The sequence below is a fragment of the Arabidopsis lyrata genome, assembly GCF_000004255.2.
Source record: "Arabidopsis lyrata subsp. lyrata unplaced genomic scaffold ARALYscaffold_6, whole genome shotgun sequence".
In the NCBI taxonomy this organism is placed as follows: domain Eukaryota; kingdom Viridiplantae; phylum Streptophyta; class Magnoliopsida; order Brassicales; family Brassicaceae; genus Arabidopsis; species Arabidopsis lyrata.
In genome coordinates this window covers 10,539,910-10,561,855 of record NW_003302550.1, presented here as the reverse complement: position 1 = coordinate 10,561,855, position 21,946 = coordinate 10,539,910, and the positions used below count along the sequence as shown (strand labels likewise).

Sequence of the window (21,946 nt, the reverse complement as noted above, 5' to 3'; positions counted from 1 at the left end):
CTAAAAAGGAATAAAAAAACTTTCGCCTGGAAAATCGAGGAGATGACTGGGATCGATACAAAGGTCATTTCTCACGAGCTCAACATTGACCCGACTTTCAAACCAGTAAAACAAAAACGCAGGAAACTTGGTCCAGACCGTGCCGAGGCTGTAAATTCCGAAGTTCAGCGCCTGCTCGATGCCGGTTTGATTCGCGAGGTCAAATATCCGGATTGGTTGGCAAACCCCGTTGTAGTCAAGAAGAAAAATGGGAAATGGCGGGTTTGCGTAGATTTTACCGATCTTAATAAAGCCTGTCCCAAAGATAGTTTTCCACTTCCGCACATCGACCGACTTGTGGAGTCAACAACGGGCCACGAAATGATGTCCTTTATGGATGCTTTCTCCGGGTATAATCAGATTTTGATGAATCCGGAAGATCAGGAAAAGACAGCTTTCATCACGGACCGTGGAACTTACTGTTATATAGTCATGCCGTTCGGGTTGAAAAATGCCGGAGCCACTTATCAACGGTTGGTGAATATGATGTTCAAAGATCTCCTCGGTAAAACTATGGAAGTGTATATTGACGATATGTTGGTGAAGTCAATATCAAGCACTTCGCATATTGAGCATCTAGAGCAGTGCTTCGCAATTTTGAATAAGTTCGGAATGAAACTGAACCCGTCCAGTGCACTTTTGCAGTTCCTTCGGGAGAGTTTTTGGGTTACATTGTCACAGAGCGAGGAATCGAAGCTAATCCGCGACAGTTGAACGCTTTTCTGGCGATGACTTCGCCTCGCAATATCCGGGAAGTTCAGCGACTCACGGGGCGGATAACAGCTTTGAACCGATTCATCTCGAGGTCAACCGATAGATGCCTTCCATTTTATAATCTGCTCCGAAAAGCAAACAAGAATTTCATTTGGGATGAGAATTGCGAAAAGGCTTTCGAAGATCTAAAAGATTATTTATCCAAACCTCCTGTGTTAGCGAAACCCGAGTTCGGAGAAGAGCTTTTTTTGTACGTTTCGGTTTCTGACAGCGCAGTAAGTGGAGTGTTAGTGCGATTGGATCGGCACGACGAAAGACCGATTTTCTATGTAAGCAAGTCTTTTTCGGGAGCGGAGTCAAGATATCCGATGATGGAAAAGCTAGCTCTGGCAGTAATTACTTCAGCTCGGAAATTAAGAACGTATTTTCAATCTCATACGGTTATTATCCTAACCACGCAACCTTTAAGGGCAATTTTGCATAGTCCAAGTCAGTCAGGAAGATTGGTTAAATGGGCAATTGAGCTAAGCGAGTATGATATTCAGTTCCGAACAAGGACAAGCTTGAAATCTCAAGTCCTCGCAGATTTTCTGATCGAACTACCCCTGGTCTCTGTGGAAGTCAAAGAAAATGAAGGACCTTGGATACTTCATGTGGACGGCGCGTCCTCAAGACAGGGTTCCGGGATCGGTATCCGATTACAATCCCCATTTGGTGAGGTAATTGAACAGTTATTTCGTCTCGCATTTAATGCGTCGAATAACGAGGCGGAGTACGAGTCTCTCCTTGCAGGACTTCGTCTAGCGGTTGGGATAGGTGTCACAAAATTACGGGCATTTTGCGACTCGCAGCTCGTTGCTAATCAATTTTCCGGTGATTATGAAGCAAAAGATGGCAGAATGGAAGCTTACCTCGCTCAGGTTCAGGAATTGAGTAAAAAATTCCTTAGTTTCGAACTCATTAGAATTCCGCGAAGTGAGAACTCAGCGGCGGATGCCTTAGCGGCATTGGCGTCGAGTTCCGAAGTAACAGTGAGCCGAATGATCCCTGTCGAAGTAATTGAACATCCCAGTATAGCCACCGGAGAGCTGAATTTCGTGACTACACGGTCTATGCAAAGAAGGATGAGTGTGGAACAAGAACCACAAAGGGTCGAGGAAACTGAGCAGAACTCCGAAGTAGAATCACTAATCGGAACACCGCTAAATCCGGAACCACTACCGCCAGCGCTACCGCTTCCGGATTGGGGGGCAGACTGGCGGATACCCATCAGAGAATACATCCTTAATGGTACTCTCCCTGCGGATAAGTGGGAGGCACGAAAACTGAAAGCTAAAAGTGCTCGTTTCTGCATTTCGAGTGACATCCTCTACAGAAGAAGCATCTCGGGTCCAGACATGATCTGTATTTTTGGACAGCAGGTCCGTACTGTGATAAAAGAGATTCATGACGGAGTATGCGGAAATCACTCCGGAGGTCGCTCTTTGGCTTATAAAGTAAGAAAGTACGGATATTTCTGGCCCACGTTAATCGCGGATTGCGAGGAGTATGCGCGGAAGTGCGAGCAATGCCAGAAGCATGCGCCTTCAATTCACCAACCCACCGAGCCATTATCATCAGTCTCTTCGCCTTATCCATTTATGAAATGGTCTATGGATATTATTGGGCCTCTTCATGTTTCTACTCGTGGAGTGAAATTTGTCTTGGTTCTTACCGATTATTTCTCGAAGTGGGTAGAGGCGGCAGCCTACGTAAACATAACTCAGGTTCAAGTTCGCAAGTTCATTTGGCAGGACATCATTTGTAGGCACGGTTTGCCATATGAGATCGTTACTGATAACGGACCTCAATTCATTTCACGGCAATTCGAGTCTTTCTGCGAAGAATGGCAAATCAGACTCAGTCGATCAACGCCTCGTTATCCGCAGGTTAATGGTCAAGCTGAAGCAATGAACAAAACTGTTTTGTCTACTTTGAAGAAAAAACTCAAGTCGCACAAAGGAACTTGGTTTAATGAACTACAGAGTGTTCTCTGGGCAATTCGCACTACTCCTAGGCGTGCAACTGGTGAAACACCATTTTCATTAGTTTATGGAATGGAGGCTGTAATCCCTGCTGAAATATCTGTGCCAAGTCCGAGACGGATGAATAACCCGCAGAACGAGGCAGCAAATAGCGAACTGATGGTGGACGTTATTGATACCATTGAGGAGCGACGTGATCGAGCTTTGATTCGAATGCAAAATTACCAGAATGCCGCAGCTCGATACTATAATTCGACTGTCCGAAGTCGGCACTTCGACGTTGGGACATTAGTATTACGCAAAGTTCAGCAAAATACAGCCGAAGACGGAGCGGGAAAGTTAGGCGTCAACTGGGAAGGTCCTTATCGAATTACTCAGGTAGTTCGCAATGGAGTTTATCGCCTTGAAAACATGGAAGGAAAAGCAGTCCGAAGAGCTTGGAATTCCATTTATCTGAAGAGATACTTTGTTTAAGTATTTTATTATTTTCATTATTGTAAATCGAACTACGATAGACTTGATCCCCACCTTTGGGTACGTAGGCAGCTCGAACTTCGAGTGCAGTCTCTAAATCAAATAAAATGTTTATATTCTTCTAAACATTTTTCAAAGAAGCCGAGAATTATCTCGCAATCCGTGAAACCGAGAAGAACCTCGTAACTACTTTTCTCGAAAACCGAGCTCAGATCTCTGGTAATTCTTGAAAGATAAGCCTAAGTTTTACTTAGCAGAAAAAGGGTCTGGTTCAACACAGACTAGGGATTTCTGCGGACTCCGAGTCCCGATCCTCATTTTTTCTATTAAGAACACCCACTTAACTCTCGTTCTTAGTATTTTCCCTTATCCATTGAAAAATGAATTTTGAGTTCATGTAAACAGCGCATCTCGTTGAAATCTTAAGTATTTCTTAATTTTTCATACTAGGTATTCAAATTTCTTGAATACTCCGGATTTATAATTCAAAAGGACTTATATAAATATGGAGGGGAAATATTCAAGTCTTTAAAAAATAAAACAACAAAGGGGGGCACACTAGCCATCACAACCCCAGAACCAGATCATTGACCCTTGACGTCGGGAAAGCCGAACTAGAGTCGGTAAAAGCCGAACTCTAGTTCGGCTTTTAACTCCTCAAGAAGTTCTCGGTTCGCCCGAGTCTCGGCAAGACGTGTCCCAATCATCTCGTTATCACTGATGGCCTTGTAGTAGGTCTCATGTTTCGAGTCGAGTCCGCTATAGAGTTCACGAAGCCTCATCCTTTCATCTTTTTTCGCTGCTGCGAGCTCCTCGTCCCGTTTCTCAGCAGCGATCTTGCACCATTCCTCGCTTCGCTTAACTTCAGCTTCCAGCGAGGTAATCTTGTCACATGCCTCGAGGTACAAGTTCTTCCCGATCTTCAGCTTCTCGGAAAGATCAGTTTTGGCAATGTCAAGAAGGTTGCAGCGACCTTCGGCTTCCAGCATTCGTTCCCGGATCTCGTTCGCCTTTGCCACCGCCTTGGCATTTTCCTCCTCCATCTCCTTGAGTTGACGGATCCCTTCTTCAAGTTCGGCAACCCGGGCCCTGAGGCCATCCAGCTCGTTAACTGGAAAGAGCTGGGACTCGTGGCAGGAGAAGGTGGTGTTGTACTCGAGCATTAACTGTCGAAACGAAGATTCATGAGGACGGAAAGAAAAGTTCTTATTTTTATATAAGGAGAAGAGTTCAAAGAATTACCTCTCCGAGTTTATCAGCGAAGCGAAAGTAGTTCGCTCTGTTGACCTCCTTCAAGTCACTAAAGGGAGGAATCCTCATCCCAACAGGAGTAAAGTTCCTCATGAAATCAGCTGGTGACTTCGGAGGAGCTGTTAAAATAAAACGTCAAAATGAACTCGAAGCGAGATAGAAATACGAAGTGACTCTACTTACCAGTGGGGATCGGAATCTCCTGACGGACGGATCCCCGGTTCTCAGAGTCCCGCGAAGGCAGGACAAGAAGCTGAGTTGGCAAGTCGGACTCCGGGGCCCGTTGTGGATCTTCTTTTTCTTCTGGTTTTGACCCCAGACTGGTCCCAGCATCCTCGGAAGGATTTTTCTCGTCGTTCAGACGAGAACGACTCTTGCGTTGGAGGGAAGGAACTTCAGATTCCTCGTTCCTGCGTTACCTTGAGGAGGTTGCACTATGACCTCCTTCAGAAATTTCTTTTTCCCGAGAAGATCGGGAGGAGCGAGAATCCGAGATCCGGATTAGGTCTTTTCCCGAAGACACCTTCTTTAGATCACGGTGATCAGAGGTCTTCGATTCGGAAACCGGATCTACGGTACCCGAGTTCTTCCCTTTACCAGATGAAGATCTGGACTTCCCTTCATCCAAGGCCTTCACCATCCTGGCCTTATCTTCTTTCTCTCTCGCTTCTCTCGCTTTTTCCCTTTCCTTTTGGAGCCTCTTCTCTTCGCGGTAGGAAAGTGGAGACATGTTAGTGGCAACAGTAGGGGAGGAGGGAGGAGTGGAGGAAATGAGGTCGGATCGCGAGACAATTCGAGCACACGAACTCCGGATGCGTTCGCAAGTGAACAATTCCCACGACAGGTCGCTGCTATTGCAAATCTTTACGAATTGCCCCGCAAAAGTATGAGAAAGCGTTTTCTTCGGAAGTTTAGCTGCAAAAGCAAAAACATTGACGGATTAGAAAGGAAAAAAAAAAAGACGAGTGAAAAGCAGTGAAAAACCTAAGGAGCTATCTACCGGGACGACGAGTCCATTCACGAACGAAATAATCCGTATTTGGAGACTCCGGAGAATCTGTCGGACCCGGAGTAATCAAGGAGACTCGACGAGGGATCTGGCAGGCACCTTTCAGCAGAGCCAGCTTTTTATTGTCGAGATTCGAAGAAAAATACTTCCCGAACTCGCCTTCCATGATGTGAGTCTCATTCTGGATCTTCCTGCTTCGCTTCGGAGCCATAACGTAATTAAGGAAGATGTAGAGACGAAACAAGATCTGGTGCCAGGGATTTGGGAAGATATTTCAAGAACAACTCAAGAACACGCTTGAGCAAACTTCGAAGATCTTCGTGAAAACCCAGAAACCGGAAAGATTAAGCGGTCGATGTTCTTCGGAAAACGGTTGCGATTCAACGGAATATCAAGAACACGGCGGAGGAGATGAAGAACAGCGAACGATTTCGGAGCAGAGGGCTGAAAATCTAAGAAATCTTTTAGATCTCTGGCCTAAATCTAGCACGGAACTAATCTAGAGCGGTGAACTAACACGAATCCGAAACTAAATAGCAAGAACTAAGCGTAATCGGAAGAGTGATAAGAGAGAAAAGAGGAGAGGGTTCGGTACCTTAAATAAGCAGACGACGAAGAATGAATGAACTTGAAGCGGTTGTGCAGAACCCGAAGAGTCCAAACAAATATTTATAGGAATCTCTGGCGGGAATATGGAAACCCTAGGAACTCGAAACGCCGCCCTCATCCCGAGAAGAATCCCTCGATCTGCGGGAAAATTTATACCCTAAGATCTCGAAACGTCACTTCGGTCGAGGAACCAAATCCCGGGGAAAGCGGAATTAATGACGAAATCTCCGAGCCCGAGAAGAGTTTGTTATTTAAAGTATCCCGAAGTGAATACTTCGGAACACTTGGGAGGCAAACTGTTGGTGTCGGATCCCGCAGTTCGGATCCGGCCCGGAAAGATAGTGGATCAATAAGACAAAGTGGGCCGTCGGCCCGGTCCAGGGGACGAAAAGAGCGGCCCAATAAGTTCCAGCCCAGTTCGAGTAAAACGTCGGGATCTCACGAGTTAAATGAAAGGCGGGTTGCACGGGATCTGCTAGATCGGGAAGATTCGAAACGGAAGCAATAATGAAGGCGAGATCTGCGGCTTGATGAGCGACTTCGGTTTCAAATCATGTAATTATAAATAGGAAACGAAAACCATTGTATAGGGGGATCTTTCTTGAGCAATAAACGAATACACATACTTCACTCTTTTGTTTTCTTTTTGACGATTGCTATTCGAATTGGCAAGACTAGACGATCCGATACACATCATACAATTTGTATTGCGGATTCCGACATCCACACAAAGTACTGAAATGTTTGGTATTGTTTGATATGCATTAAGAACTTTTTCTGTTTCTGTAAATGAAACGGTTAACTTCAGATAGCTTAAGAAAATAATTAACTTTGTCATATGAGAGTTAAGCAATCTTAAATATAAGGTTTGCAAAATCATGTAACAAAATTAAATGTTTTCAGATAAAGATTCATTTGGAGAAACATTAGAAAATGGAGGAGTCTATCATATTTATTCATTGGAGGAATGCCTCAAATTTATATGTGACATCTTAAAACCATGCTTGGTTGCCTTGTACTTTTCCATAGATTTTGAGAGAGTAAAAATTTCCACAATTCTACACTCTCCAGATTGGAAAAACCATTGAAGCTTGTTCACTTGTTATTTTTTTATAGTAGCATGAATCAAAGTACCATATAAGAAGTTAAAAACAATTACTATTAAATATAGGGTCTACCAATGATTATTAGAAAATTCAAAACAGTATAAATTAGGTGAATCTATACTTACAGATTCATCAGCAAGAATCATTTCCATTGTAAAGTGTAATGAGTCCAAGCATGCAAAAATTTTACTTGGATTTATTTTCCAACTTGTCTTGGATGGTTTGATGTCAGCAAGTTTTGCAGCCATTTTTTTAAAAGGAGAATGTCTAAGATTAGGGATCGTTTGAAAGCTTAGTGAGTATTGAATATGTTATTAGACTTGCATATTTATAGGAAAAGTAGGTCGGCTTATTTTTTTTAGGGTTTACTGAATCAAAATCTTCTAATTATTTGCGAAAAGGGATTGTTAAGGTATATGCTAAATTTGTTAGGGTTTGAATTTATAGTCAATGTTATATTTGGTAAATTTAATAACTGAATTTGAATCGTAAAGATTTATCATCATTTACTAATAGGAATTTATTGGATTCGTTTGTTACGGAAATCTCTTTAAATGATAACTAACATACTTGATTTTGACATTAACTGCAGGATATATTTTCAAAACATTCGAGAAGCTCTAGCATATGAAGACCCGCGTGTATGACCGATCCAAACGCCCTAGATCCGACCCAACAACCCAGGATCCGTGTGTCATTTGCCAGCAAATTAGCCATTTTACCCTTGAACGAATTTTTATGCTTACTCTTAGAATGGATTAATTGTAATGGCATTCATCGTAATATTTTTACCAAAATAAGGTTTTTTATCTTTTAATGTTTCCCAATTAATAAAATAGATATATAACATTTGTAAATATTTAATACAACAGAAAAGTCGATGATACTATCTTTTTGAATAAGTAGATTTACCGAACAAATACCGCTGATAAAAAAACATATGAGGAGGATAATCTCAACATTATTAATCAATTTCAAAAACTGAACAAAAGCCAAAGTTTGAATAACGTATTCATTCTTGCAACAATAATTGACGCAAAATAGAAATTAAATTTATATTTGGTACGTTATGAGCAGGTCATACAATTTCAAACCAACCAATGTATATATTTTATCTCTTTTCACTTCTCACCCATACCAGCCAAGTAAAATATTCCACTAGTGCAAACGTTGAACATAAGACTTACATTACCATTACTGTTTTATTTTGTGTATTATATAACTAACAAGTTTCAAATATAGTAAAAACATTGTTTTTATCTCCTCCAACAGTGCATAATATGAAGACATACTAATAAGTATATTAGATGTAAAGAGATGCATAGACTTTTTGTTGAACTTTTGATGTGGTGTTCTCTTCACCACCTTAACTCTCAGTTTCTCTCTGTTTTGTTTTGAGAAACAAGAACACGTTTATGAACTTTTAATGTCTACATTGATAATATTGGATCAAAGGATAACTTTTTACAAGACATACACACACATACTTATATTAGTTTACCTCTACTTAGTACACACACTTGCACCATACTTCTACTTAAACCTTACTTTTAGACATCATTACTCTAGGGTATAACCAAGCTCACAAGCAAGGTTAACCAACAACTCTAGTCTTTAGCTAGCACTTAACAAACAAAACACACTTCCTTTACTTTGGGCCTTAACCAAAAACGTAGCCCATTAGTCTTCTTAGGACCAAACCACACAAAGCCCAACACCTTTCTTCTTGTTGACTTTGCTCCTTCTTCTCTATGTGTCGTTGACCTTGTCACGACTTCTTCTTCTTTTTCCTTTGCCTTTGCTCTATGAGCACTTCTTCTTCTCCCCGAAGCTTCTTCTGATAAAGCTTTCTTCACCGATCGATCAATCAACACTTCAATTCTAAAGTTAACCAAAACAACGTTCATGAAACGCAGCTTCGATCATCATCTCTAGGTCTCTAGATGAGAACCTAACAAAAGAAGAGATTCAAGGAGAAGATAACAAACTTTTACAATTTTTATCAATGAATCCGTAAGAGACCTTCAACTTCTCTTTAACCCCAAAACACTTCTGCTTATTTAATCTTGACCGTTGCTTCTTCTTTAGATCTCCACGATCCACGTGTCTTCCCACTTAAATCCTCATTTACTGTATCATCTTCTTCTTCTTCTGCAGGTTTAATCAAAAGGTTCAATTCCAACACTTTTACGAGTCCTGATTCTTTTTCGGAATCCTAATCTATTTTCATCAGGGTTGGGGAAATTGATTTTGGAATCTAGTAGATCAAAGTTTTGTCTCTCTACTAAGTTCCGACACTAACTCTACAACAGTTAGGGGGCGTATTGATCTTGATTTAAGTAGATTTTTAATAATTACAATAATTTAGGAATCTCGTGATTCCCTAATCTATATTTGTGTATATGATCTGCTGCCATTTTGATTGTTGCTAGCTTTTACAAAAACCAAAAGCAACAATTAAGTTTAGGCTTTTGTTTTACATTTAATAAAGTTACAATCATTGTCTTAAGAAACTTGCTTCGCTTTTCTTCTATAGATGTTCTTCGGTTTTCGATTTTGATTGGAGATTCTTTGTGAGTTTAGAGTAGCCCCGACCTAATATAAATTAGAGTTTTAGGGCAAAACAATTTTTTTTTTTACCTTTGTTATGTGAAAAAATCTTTTGTTATGTGAATCAAAAAGTTTATTGTACTTTTCTTGCTTTAGTCAAATATTTCAAGAATATAATTGTATAAAATTTTGTTTTCGGAAATAAACTTGCAGTGAATTTGATTAAATCGCGGGTTCTCTACTTCTCTTGTACATTTTTCAATATTTTTCAATACGCTTGTAAAAAAAAAAATATTGCATTCACATTTTGCAGAGTCGTACGGTATACACAAAATCATATATTGACAAAATATAAAACAAGAAAAAATGCAATAAAAGTTGGAATGTAATTTCCGGTTTACCAGTCGATATACAAAACCAGCTCTCGGTTTAATATTCGTCCAAATAAGTGTAGAGCGTATCGTCTTTCTTGGTTTTGCGTCGGCTAAGCAACGCCTTAAGCAGCCGTTTGCTCTTGCTCGGTTGTTGTTGATGTTCTGGTTCTTTCTGTGCTTCTTTCTCGAATGCAACCCGAACCGAAGCTGATCTTCTTGGTTCTGACGGATACTGAGCCAGAAAATATCAAGAATCAAAACAGGTAAAGTACAAAACGTTCGGAACCGCTAGAGATAGAGCCTAAAAGTGAGTGTTTGAAATGTAACCAAAGCTTACCCGTTTAGGAGTAGGAGTTACCGCTCTACTCTTGCTCGGGGTTGTTGGCCGGCTGATTGATGATGGTCGGATAGCAACCGAACCAGATCTTAGAAGCGGAAACCGATGTGGTGATACTGCTCGCTTATCTGGTTTATCAAGCACACAGTTAAAAGTTCTGTATTCATATTAAGCCAAAACAGCATTTTCAAGCTGAAATTGTTTTTACCTTGTTCTTTCTTTGGTGCCGTGGCGATAGAGGAGAACGAAAAGGTTGCTGAACGTTGAGGTTTCCGTTGGGAGGGAGACTGAAGTACCGGTTTTCTGCAAAAAAGCAATAAACCGTAACATCAAAGTTTAATACTTTTCAGTCAATTAACAAGGGAACTCATTATGAATACTGGACTTTACCTAACGGGTGGTGGAGGCGTTTCACGAATTGTAGCACGAACAGCTTTAGGAAAGAAGAAACAAATCAAATCAAGAATCAGTGTTGGAACAAATCTTAAATCTTGGACATGTAGATGTAATGGAAATTTATACCATTTCTGAATTGGTTCCAGTCCTCTTCTCCATCAAAACTACCTTCAACATTCTTTAGCTTTGCGAGGTTGCCACCCCTCTTGATTTCGCCCGCTGATAGATAATGTAGATTTTTTAAAGTGAGTCTCAAAACCGACATATAAGAGAACCAAAGTTTGCAGAAACATAAAGGGAGATAGAAAGAGAAACTTACAAGGCAAGATGTATCGCTTGTGGAACTTTGGAGTGTCGATCACGAGTGATTGCTGTGAACGACCTTCATGATCCATATACTCTTGGCACATCCGTAACCTCTATACATATATCAAAAACTCAGTAACCCAAACAAGAAATCAACTTCAAAATGCCTTTAAACAAAAAAAACTAAAGCAGAAACAACAGTCCATTGAATGGGCTTTTCAAACACCATTTCAAAGACAAGTTTATGAGGAATATGGATACCTGTTCAATACAAGACACTCGTAGTTCAGTTCCGGCTACTTCATCAACTTTTTCATCGACAAAGTCATTGACTTTATATGTAACAGATCCCAAATGGTCAACTGTATTCACCAGAGCCTTTATCGCGTAATCTTTCAGTGTCTCCACGACTCTGCATAAACACCGAAAATTTCATGAAAATGAAAAAAAAGGTAAGTATGACAATCAATCAGAGATGTAAGCCAAGAGAATTGGAAAAGAAAGTGGTAATACTGAGAGTAATAAAATCACTCACATCTGTTTTTGTTCATCGTTTGTGTAGGATAGTTCGAAATACTCAGCTGCTGAATACAATTGTGTTCTCAGATTTTTTAGATCCTGTAAAACAAAGATATTATATCAAAAAGATGAGACTAATTAGTTTTAAAGACTACATCAATTGGTCACAAGAAACACTCAAGAGTCAAGACTATTCAACATCAAAATTTTAGAATCTACCTTAAGACTATCAGAAAAGAGCATGCTCTGTCGCATAGAGATCTCATGGTAATTAGATGCTTCTCGGGGCATGGGCATGGTAGCCGCTGCACTCATTTTGATTCAAAGATTGACAATGGATCAAACCCTGTTCTCTCTCTCACTGCGGAAATGAAATGATCAAATAAGAATGAGGAAAAAAAAACTCAAATATTTCAGTGATGGTACTGGTAAGAATACTTGAAAGCCACATTTTTATATCTTATGAACGTTGTTGAGTGTTTAATGTCAAAAAAAAAAGAACGTTGTTGAGTGTTTTGAATGACAGATCTCAAATTTCTAACATTTTGAAGTTTGTTTTAAGGAATCTCTAAACCAAAAGATTATATGATTCTGTGGATGGTTTAAGGTAACAACAACAACACGCCAACTAAATCTAATAGAGAATAACAAACAGACAAGAAGTAGAATCCACAGCTCTAAAGTAACCAAACAATTTGATCTGAAACAGAACAGAATTTTTTGTCTGAATCTTCAACAATACTCTTTTTAAGACTCTAAGAAACTAACAAAATCTACCAGAAACTAGCAAAATATTTCCAAATAAAAGATTAAAGAATTAGTATTTTTCAACTATCAATCAAGAACTGCAACTTTATCCAAAGCATAGGAACAGAAACACAAAGAGCAATTCAAGTTAATAATCTAAAACCCTAAAAGAAGGAATTTTCATCCAAAATCAAACCCTATAAAACATTCACCCTAAAACCCTTAATCAAGAACATTGAAATGTTCCAACTTGTGCTACCAAAAGAACAAAGCTCCCAAAAACCAATTCAAATTTATACCAATTATGACCTCAAAATGGTTTTTAAGATCGTGTAAAGTCTCAACCTTTGTGAACATGTTTAACTGAATTTTGCAGACAACACGAATGAGGACAAACAACAGATAATGAGAATACGCAGAAGAATACAAGAAATCAACCTGAGAGTCTTCTTCTTCTCCCTCCAAGACTCTAGCTTTTGGTTTCCTCCCGCTGCTAAATTGCTCGAAAAACAGATTGATAAAAATGGAGAGATTTAAACACAAAAAAAAAAAAGAGTCTTGATTTTTCAAGGTTTTTACACGTACGAGAGACAAGAGAGTAAATAGAGGGAAGAAAGTGAAGAAAAAGGGAAGCGTTTGGTATTCACAGACCTTCAATTCCCACTCACTTACCCACTTTTGTCCATCATTTCCGGAGTAACGAACGCTCGCTCTTTTTTTCTTTTTTTCTTTTTTTTTGTGCTCATTATTTCTTTTCTTTTGCTCAAATTAAACTATTTTAGTTTCTATAATATATATTTTGAACTCAAAACATATTTTTAATTTTAATATTTTCGTGATTTTAAACACTGTGAATTATCTTTTGTAGATGTATATCAGCTATTTCTGTCACCGTCAATATAAGATGTTTAATTTGTTGCCCAAAAAAATAATATAAGATGTTTAATTTCGTTTATGTGCCACTATATATTTTATTGTTCTATCCGTTTTTGTACTTTCAAACAAAATTAATTAGATAAAATTATATACTTAATTTTGTCTATGAGAAGAAGTCGATATCAGTATCCAAGATGTCAAAAAAATTTAATAAAAAAATGTCGTAATTTCAAATGGTTGTTGATGTAATTTAATCACCGGAAAAAATAGAAGCACTATACATTCAATTATTTCACTAAATATATTTTTGGCATTTAAGATGATTCACTTATCAATTATTATTATTATTTTTTTTTACTTATCAATTATTATGTATACAGTTTTTTCATCAAATAATTATTAGGCGTTTGGTATTGTTTTCAATTCCAATTTACTATTTTATCAGAGATATCTTCATTACTTTTGTTTTGTAAGAAAGAAAAAAAAAAAAAAAAACAGTGTAAACGAAACGATCATTGTCTTTTTTTTTTTTTTTTTTTTTAGCAAATCGAAACGATCATTGTCATATACACACTTTTCAGTGTAAACTGGTTGGTCAACTTTAGGAAAGCTTTTTTGAATGTGAACTACAAATATACTATTCTTCATATAGATAGATACTAGTAGTAGAGAATTTAGGATCGTGCGTGGCTCTAACGAATAACGATAACGTTTTCATTTCAACAAAACATTATTATAAAAATAAAGAAACAGAGAATAATTTTTGATATACCTGTTATCAATAACAAATAAGTTTGATGATGATTTGACCAAAAAAAAAAAAAGTTTGTATGATTCATAAGAATATGGTAAGCACGTCTAATGGACTCAATTATATTACACGTTTCATTCATTTGTGTGTTACTGCTCTCCTACTCATTCACATCTATCATTAAGGTTGATCAAATTATTTGTTTTAAGGAATTAAGCCCACCAATCTGGTATGAAATCATCACTATTAACTTATTAACTCATCATTGCTGATTGGTTTTCTCATAATAACTATCAAATCATATATATATATATACATATATATATATATTAATATAATTGCTGATTGGTTTTCTCTAATAACTATCAAATCATATATATATATATATATAAATATAGAAATAAAAAAATCTCTCCTACGATGACACATCAACATCTCTTAACTAACCAAATTGTATTCTCTTCATAGAAAAATAAACCAAAAGAATAGAGTTTAATTTGATGAATAAAACATTTGGTAAAATATTTAGATTCTTTCTATTATACCAAATTTTTTGATGTTTTATTTTATTTAAAAATACGAGTATCATAATAGATCCTATGATTTATTCATTTGTCTAGGTAACTTTGAATCATTTCCACAATTTTATCATAGTATATTTAATGATAAAATGCCCCTTAATTTAATGATATACTTATTCCTTATTTAATGATATATTTCAACAATCCAGAATTTTAGTATATTCTCTTGAAACTTTATTTTGGTAATTTTTATTAAGAAAATAAAATTAATTAACTATGAGATGATGATGTTCATCGTTGGAGAACTGTATTAGTTTTAGTAGTATTTATTTTTCTATGAAGAGGATAAAATTAATTAATTAAGAGATATTGATGTGTTATCGTTAAAGAGACTCCTTTCATTTTCTTATATATAACATACCATAATTACTTTTAAATTTGCTTACATATTTTATTCTGTTAATAAATTATTATTCTTATTATTATTTCTTTTTATATTCTTGGAAACCCTTGATATATATATATAATTTTTGTTTTCTTAAGACATGTTTTGGTTTTACTGTTTTTAAGCATATGTCATTAGCTAAATTATAATATTAATATGTGTCGCATTTTTGTAAGACTACATAAACATATTAAAACTATGCATTATAAGAATCCAATATAAATAGATATTATAACCAAGCCAGTAAGTTGGAAACTTGCAATCACATTTTTTTTTTATCATCTCTACCGAAATTCTGAACTTTTTAAGTTTTTAAACAATGGTTAGTCAATATTGTAGGATGCATGTTAAACAAATATATATAATTTTACACATTCAAAATTTTGTATTGCTTATATAATGAATTCGTTAAAATTTTAATTTAATTCTTTGTAGGAGGAATTTACATTCAAGTTTCAATCTACTGATGAAATTGCCAGGCAAAAAGCTCTAAATTATATCTATCTTCTTCAAGGTACATTATCACAATCTAATGGTTATGTTGAGCCAAAATAAACTATTTGTTATATATACAACAGCTAATATACCATATGTAGATCATTTCAATTGGGCTTTAAAACTTTAAACAATGTTTAATAATGTGTGTATATATATATATATATTTTGTTAGGAGTTAGTTCTGTGACATTTAGTGAACAAAGCAACTTACTAACCGTGAAGGGAGAAGGAATTGATAAGGCTAAAATTATGAGGAAGATAGATAAGTTTTTTCAACCGAAAAAATCGTTCTTTTCGTGTTTTAGCTAGTAATTTTACCGTGCATGTTTTTTTCTTTTCTTTTGTCAAGCATTGTGCATGTTTATGTATTCATATTCTATAGAAGTGTTTGGATTTTTCTTTGATTATTGATTAAACTTAAATTATTAGTCTACTCGTATAATGTCTTATAGTATAAAAAAAAAATCTAGTCCAGATAATTAGGAAAAGACACACATGTCATAACCGACAGAAACATATAATAGCCTCATAAGTCATAACTAAAATTCTACACCTCCCCAAAAATAAATATCGTACGAGTTTATATAATTGAGATAGTAACATAGATACACGGTTTAATGTGTGGAAACGTTGAAAACCATAGATATTCGATAAACGGAAGAGGAGGTTCCACATTCTCCATCTGATTGGTCAGGTCAGGTCAGGTCAGGTCTGGTCTGGTCTGGTCTGGTCTGGTCCGGTCCAACTCGGTTTGATTCGGTTTGTGTTTGGTCTAGCTGACGTAGGGAGGGTCCATGAAAACCCATTGGAAAACTTGCTCATACTGAACGGCAGCGTTTTCCCAAGAATAGTTTCGGGTCATTCCTCTTCTCATCAATCCTTCCCATGACTCTTTATACTCTCTGTACGTTGCTGCAGCCAACCTCAAGGCCTGAGAAGTATGTAAAAGAACGAGGTCATATACCCACACTATCAAACCATAAACAACAAATCCTCTTGAGAAATGGGGAGTTCGATAAACTTACCGACACCATGCTATCTTTCGACAAGGGAGTGAAGACCCACCTGAAACATTAAACCCACAAAAGAAAGATTCATAAGATCACACATCATTTGAATTTGATGATTTTTTTTTCTCAAAAGTTGAATTGTTTATTACCCTGTACCAGCACCAGCTCCACCTTCTGCATAAGGGTTGAAATTCTCAACCGTATCCTGAAAACAATTATGATCCAATTATATATCATAACCCCTTTAGTTACCACAAAGTTTTCTCATTCTGAACACAATTTGATTCTGTATTTATCCGGGTTCTTGAAGATTTAAAGAAACTTACTCTGAGCCCTCCTGTGCCATGAACAACTGGAATGGTTCCGTATCTCATTGCGTATAACTGATTTAAACCGCAGGGCTCGAATCTCGACGGCATGAGAAGAATGTCACAGCTGTTTATAGATTTCAAAACAAAAAAAAATAAATATCCAATGAGATATTTGTGGCAATGTTAAGGGTTTCTATAGATCTCCCTGGATAAAGCAAAGATTCTCGGACGGGTTTTATCATGTCTTCTAGAAATTTGAAAATCTAAGCTAGAGTGATTTGTTTTTACCCGGCTGTGATTCGATGAGAGATGGGAACATTGAACCCAACCCAACCGCGGAATTTGTCTCTGTATGTTTCCTCCATACTTCTCATCCAGCTTTCATATTTTGGGTCACCCGAACCAAGCATGACCTGCAAGCAACCAAACCACATTAAAATATCTCATCAAAAGAAACAAGTCTTTCACTGAAAAAGGATATTAAAATGTGGAAAACCACTACAGATGCAGTAAAAATTTCCAAAATTCTCCATCAGGTTTAAGAAATGTGCGAAAACAGCTGCTAAACAGGAAATGAGAAATGTGTATCACACATGTCACTAGTACTGCATGAGTTCCAGTTAACCGTTCAAATTCAATAGACTCACTTACGAATTGAATGTCATCCACCATGAGATCAGGACCAGCGGTTTGGATCAGATCAATGCCCTTCTGGTAATCAAGTCTTCCTATAAACCCAATCTGTGTAAAGTTTTAAAATATTCAAGCTACATGAGTGATTATAAAGACAAGACAGAACATTTCTTTAAAAAATAAAAGTGGCTCTGAAATCTCACCATAGGACATTCAGGCCTAATGGGGAGACCCAATTCCTTTTGTAGTGCCATCTTGCATTTGACCTGCGATCCCGAAGCAGACTCAAAGTGAATTCACAATAACAAAGCATCGGATTTTGGCACTTTTACTCAAGAGAACTTCACATCACCTTCTCGGAGAAATCATCAGCAGAGTAATGGAAAGGAATGTGTTCATCCGTGGATGGATTCCACTCATCAACATTAATTCCATTCGTGATCCCTGATAAACATCACCGGAATATCAGCTCACAAAAATGTTTTAAGTGAAAGATCATAAAAGTCGAGGTTTATAGAAACAGTACCATTTATAACACTTTTCCGACTAGAAAGCAAATCTTGAAGACCATAACCACCTTCGACAGTAGTGATTTCCCATGCATATCCCTGAAAATACGGAAAACAAATCCCAGTCAGAATACCAACCCACAAAACTAATAATTTCAGAATCATTACCGTAAGTGAATGTGGTCATTAATAATTAGGGATTATGTTTACAAAAGATTCATCACCTGGCTCACAGTAATGATACGGTCAGAGGTCACAATAGCACCCTTGAGAACATTAACCGCTTCACCAGTGTCAAGGGCATGAGTTCTTGCCCACGTTGGAAACACCCACCCGACAGCTCCATACCACTCCGATGGCAATCCCAAGTTGGTGTATGTAGCTGCTGGCTCCACTCCCTTTTAAGAAAAGAACCAATTTATGAAATGCAAAATAACTTTTCAACATAATCAAACACAACACACATAGTTAACTAATTACGGTAAGCTAACTATGGGGCTTATACGAAACTTTCAACTATATATATACTACAAGAAGAGATATTAGAGGTCAGGAGAAATGCTTTATGATTTTTACCTGATGGGCGAGGTTATGTATAATGAGAATACTTCTTGCATCCTTATAAACTCCGTATGGGCGATACTTTGCCGCCAAAAGTCTGGAATCAAAGGGGATACACGATATAAGTTTCAAAGTACACAAATTTAAAGTCTGCCATTCTGCACAGCAGTTCAAAGTTAACGTATAAGGTAAAGAGAACAAAAAAAGGTTACATGGGAACAAGGCCGGCATGCCAGTCATTGACAAGGAAGAGAGATTTCTCTCCGTAAGTGAACCCTCCAAGAGGCAGCACAAGAGGGGCTTCACATGCGGCATGGCAAAGTAACGTGAACCGAAACTGGAATCACAAAATGTGTGAGACGAGGCACTTATGTTGTTTTTAGTATACCACGTCATGACTTAAAACACAACATTCACACAATAAAACTATAAAAGAGAAGATACAATTATAAACCAAATCCTTTCTTTGGACAATGTTAACGGTATTCCCATCAACAATAGTACCTGATTGTCACCAAAGGCTCCTTTACTATCTCCGTACGGATTACCAGGTCTATGGTAGGATTTGTGATCAACAAAAACCTAAAAACAGTTATCAAAAAAAAAAAATTGTTAAGCAATCAACACCATCTCTATATCTATGCAAGAAGAGATTAGTGGTTACCCAATCAACACCATCTCTATATTCATGATAGAAGGAAACTTCCTGAGAACCACCAAAGCAATTTACTGTGATACGTATTCCCAAATCCTTAGCCCGCGCATAGTTATTGTCTGCAGCGGTTCCATTGAGGTACCGAGGAGAAACGACCATAACACGGTGCCCACGTCCTGCCAAAGCTATTGGCAAAGAACCACAAACATCTCCTAATCCTCCTGTTTTGGAGTAAGGAGCAGCCTCGGACGTCACAAAAACAAGGTTATTGACAACTTCAGCTTTCCCACTCGGAATTCCAACCTCTACAGCTCCTTCTTCAACAGCTCTATTTCCAGGTACACCAAAATCCGCCATTACTGTTTCATCAATAGCCTCTTTCTTCTCCTCTTGATGCGTAATTTCTCCTGTGCTAGTGCTAAAGATTTCTTGATCACCTGTACAAGGACAAAATCGAGTTCATCTTCGACATTCTGAACAAATTGTGCTACTCTACTTCAGAAATTGAATCCCTAAATCATACACAAAATCACTGTTTCTAAATAAACCATTTGAGGAAGATTCAACGAAACTCAATCACGAAATTTACCAGTAGGAGTGAGCTGAAATCCAAGAACGGAGCCAGAGCCATCTCTCTCTGCGTCAGTGATAAATCCTTTTTCATCACCAACAGACTCACCGATTTTATCGCCGGAGAAGGAAGAAGAACGACGAAGCAACAATGGACGTCCGATACTGAATCTCCGGCGAAAACGAGGGATTCCGAGACTGCCGATCGGACGGAAATAACGGATCCGGTTGAATCCAACGAGCGGCTCGAATTTAACAGAGCCACTGATCTGAAGAGACGCCATTGATGGATTGAAGAGTGAGAGTTTCTTCGATGGTTACAGATATATGTTCGATTTCGTCTGGTTGTTGGGGAAGATTGAAACCACCGGTGGCCTATCTACTACGTAAAGAATCTCCTTCAAGCTTCGCCGACATGCTTCCAAAACTTTAAAGTTAAACCACAGAGTACACTTAAAACCTTTATTCTTTCCCTTCAAAATTTGGATCTTTTAGGAAACCGAATCAATTTTAGTTTTATTCCTTAAACATTTTCTTTTTCATTTTCTTTTTTGTCCAAAAGAAAAAAAACATAAACAAAAACAATTTGCAACAGTTTTCCGATGTATGCAATTTTTGGCTTTGATGTTATAAAATTCAACTCTGATATTTTAATGATTTTATTCTCCCAAGAGGATCTATCAGAAAAGCGCGAAAATTAAGAACGAGTTTACGAGTAAAAAAAAAAGATCACACACTTCTTGCCGAAATTGAAGCCTCACATTGTGCCACGTGGAAATTAGTGGGCTCCAGTTCTATGTGATAAAGTCATAGAAGCTGCACTAAAGATGATTATTGGGGTTTGGGCTGAAGTTTTGGTTTAGTTTCAATATGGGCCAATTTTGTGAAATGTTAAAACCGGCCTCGTAAAGAAACAAATGTTAATGGGCTTCAAAATAATTAAGAAGTCATTAAAATTATACACGTTTTGAATATGGTTCGTTATTTCCAACTAACTGTAACGTTCCCACTTTCCATATCAATAATGATGAGTTTGTTAAATTGTAAGAGCCATCCCAAGATTATTCTATTGTGTGAGATTCATTTTTTCTGTAACTATTATTTTAACGAATGTTGTGGAACTCTCATGGTTTGTATTTAATCAATATAGCAACTTATGACCCATATTAACACATTTGTTTTTTTTTCGAAACTGACATATACTAAGAACATCTTCAACTCCATTCTATTTTTTCTCTAAAACTCTACTATAGAGTACATTCTCTCCAACCTTACTATATGTCACTTTAAAATAGAGTAAATGATAGAATTGTTGTATATATGAAACAACTCTAACTTTTTTACACTACTTCTATTTTAGAGTAACATATAGAATCATACATTAGAGAGAAATCATGCCCTATTTTAAAGTTATTATATTATAGATAGATAAAAAAAAAAAAAGAGATTTACATTGGAAATATTAGTTGCAAATAGAGTGCTAATTAACGTTGACACATTCCCTAATTACCAAATTCCAAAAGTAATTTATAAAGCTACTAGTGTTGAGCCCGTGCTATGCACGGTACTGACTGTGATATAATCATAGAAGTATATATATATATATATCAAAATTGGACTCGGAAAAGTTGTGCATGCCAAGTATGAGTATAGTGAAAACGTTGATGGTTTTGTAAGAGTTATAATTACTTTTCAATATATTGTTGTCTTTGACAGTGTAGTCAAAAGCTGGAGAAGACAAATAAAAAAAAACATAAAAAATGGGAGTTTTAATGAACTCCATCAATGCTATGTCACAACACAATTCGAGAACCTTTTATCAATGCAAAAATTCTATGATGTTGTCTTAATGAATTGCTTTTGTTTCGTGCTTCTCTTTTTTCCTGTAGTTCCACTTTAAATATTCTCTTCAAACTCTTGTCCTTCTGAATTCACCAAAGCATAGCATTGAAGATGCAATTATTTTGGTGTTCTGTACTAGTCATTGAAATAGTACAGAAAGTAGTACAAGATGTGATTCAGGAAGATGAGATGCATAACTGATGATGAGGAGCTCGAGTACTTGGATGTTGGAGCGTTTGTTAAGTCAAGGAAAAAGAAAATATCTTTGTTTGAAGACAAAAGGAATCATGTAAGCAAAGAGGAAGTTTG

At 37.1% G+C, this 21,946-nt stretch overlaps 3 protein-coding genes across 5 annotated transcripts; all 3 read right to left on the bottom strand.

Annotated features, from left to right (window-relative positions):
• Nucleotides 1-3,854: 3,854 nt before the first annotated feature.
• On the bottom strand, nt 3,855-4,608 carry LOC110227650. The gene is made up of 2 exons (XM_021022608.1): nt 4,494-4,608; nt 3,855-4,417 (listed from the first exon to the last, which is right to left on the bottom strand). The coding sequence occupies exons 1-2, from the start codon at nt 4,593-4,595 to the stop codon at nt 3,866-3,868; spliced, it is 654 nt and encodes a 217-aa protein (XP_020878267.1). The 5' UTR covers nt 4,596-4,608; the 3' UTR covers nt 3,855-3,865.
• A 5,448-nt stretch (nt 4,609-10,056) lies between these two features.
• On the bottom strand, nt 10,057-13,173 carry LOC9310253 (protein ABIL3). 3 transcript variants are annotated; one of them, XM_021022607.1, is made up of 11 exons: nt 13,107-13,171; nt 12,894-12,948; nt 11,928-12,013; nt 11,725-11,807; nt 11,451-11,601; nt 11,203-11,302; nt 11,010-11,102; nt 10,878-10,920; nt 10,696-10,790; nt 10,488-10,615; nt 10,057-10,382 (listed from the first exon to the last, which is right to left on the bottom strand). In XM_021022607.1, exons 3-11 carry the CDS (start codon nt 12,003-12,005, stop codon nt 10,206-10,208), a joined length of 948 nt encoding a protein of 315 aa, XP_020878266.1. In that variant the 5' UTR covers nt 12,006-12,013; nt 12,894-12,948; nt 13,107-13,171; the 3' UTR covers nt 10,057-10,205. The 3 variants fall into 3 exon arrangements, with proteins under 3 accessions (XP_020878266.1, XP_020878265.1, XP_020878264.1); XM_021022606.1 differs by having other exon boundaries at nt 11,928-12,069; nt 13,107-13,170; XM_021022605.1 differs by having other exon boundaries at nt 11,928-12,069; nt 12,894-13,173.
• A 2,827-nt stretch (nt 13,174-16,000) lies between these two features.
• LOC9310252 (starch synthase 1, chloroplastic/amyloplastic) lies at nt 16,001-20,287 on the bottom strand. The gene is made up of 15 exons (XM_021022328.1): nt 19,815-20,287; nt 19,235-19,662; nt 19,075-19,152; nt 18,783-18,907; nt 18,586-18,667; nt 18,234-18,407; nt 18,027-18,108; nt 17,853-17,944; nt 17,704-17,766; nt 17,519-17,608; nt 17,156-17,280; nt 16,883-16,991; nt 16,706-16,761; nt 16,572-16,611; nt 16,001-16,477 (listed from the first exon to the last, which is right to left on the bottom strand). Exons 1-15 carry the CDS (start codon nt 20,077-20,079, stop codon nt 16,319-16,321), a joined length of 1,968 nt encoding a protein of 655 aa, XP_020877987.1. The 5' UTR covers nt 20,080-20,287; the 3' UTR covers nt 16,001-16,318.
• Nucleotides 20,288-21,946: the final 1,659 nt, after the last annotated feature.

Excerpts from the sequence above, each read along its gene's own strand:
- LOC110227650 (XM_021022608.1), bottom strand. The coding sequence starts at position 4,595 with ATGAGGAACTTTACTCCTGTTGGGATGAGGATTCCTCCCTTTAGTGAC. Across the intron at positions 4,418-4,493 it reads TCGCTGATAAACTCGGAGAG|TTAATGCTCGAGTACAACAC; the intron begins GTAATTCTTTGA and ends TCGTTTCGACAG.
- LOC9310252 (XM_021022328.1), bottom strand. The coding sequence starts at position 20,079 with ATGGCGTCTCTTCAGATCAGTGGCTCTGTTAAATTCGAGCCGCTCGTT. Across the intron at positions 17,767-17,852 it reads CTGATGATTTCTCCGAGAAG|GTCAAATGCAAGATGGCACT; the intron begins GTGATGTGAAGT and ends TCGGGATCGCAG. Across the intron at positions 17,281-17,518 it reads TGGTGGATGACATTCAATTC|GTCATGCTTGGTTCGGGTGA; the intron begins GTAAGTGAGTCT and ends GGTTGCTTGCAG.
- LOC9310253 (XM_021022605.1), bottom strand. The coding sequence starts at position 12,023 with ATGAGTGCAGCGGCTACCATGCCCATGCCCCGAGAAGCATCTAATTAC. Across the intron at positions 10,921-11,009 it reads CTGGAACCAATTCAGAAATG|CTGTTCGTGCTACAATTCGT; the intron begins GTATAAATTTCC and ends TCTTTCCTAAAG. Across the intron at positions 10,383-10,487 it reads TAACTCCTACTCCTAAACGG|TATCCGTCAGAACCAAGAAG; the intron begins GTAAGCTTTGGT and ends TTTCTGGCTCAG.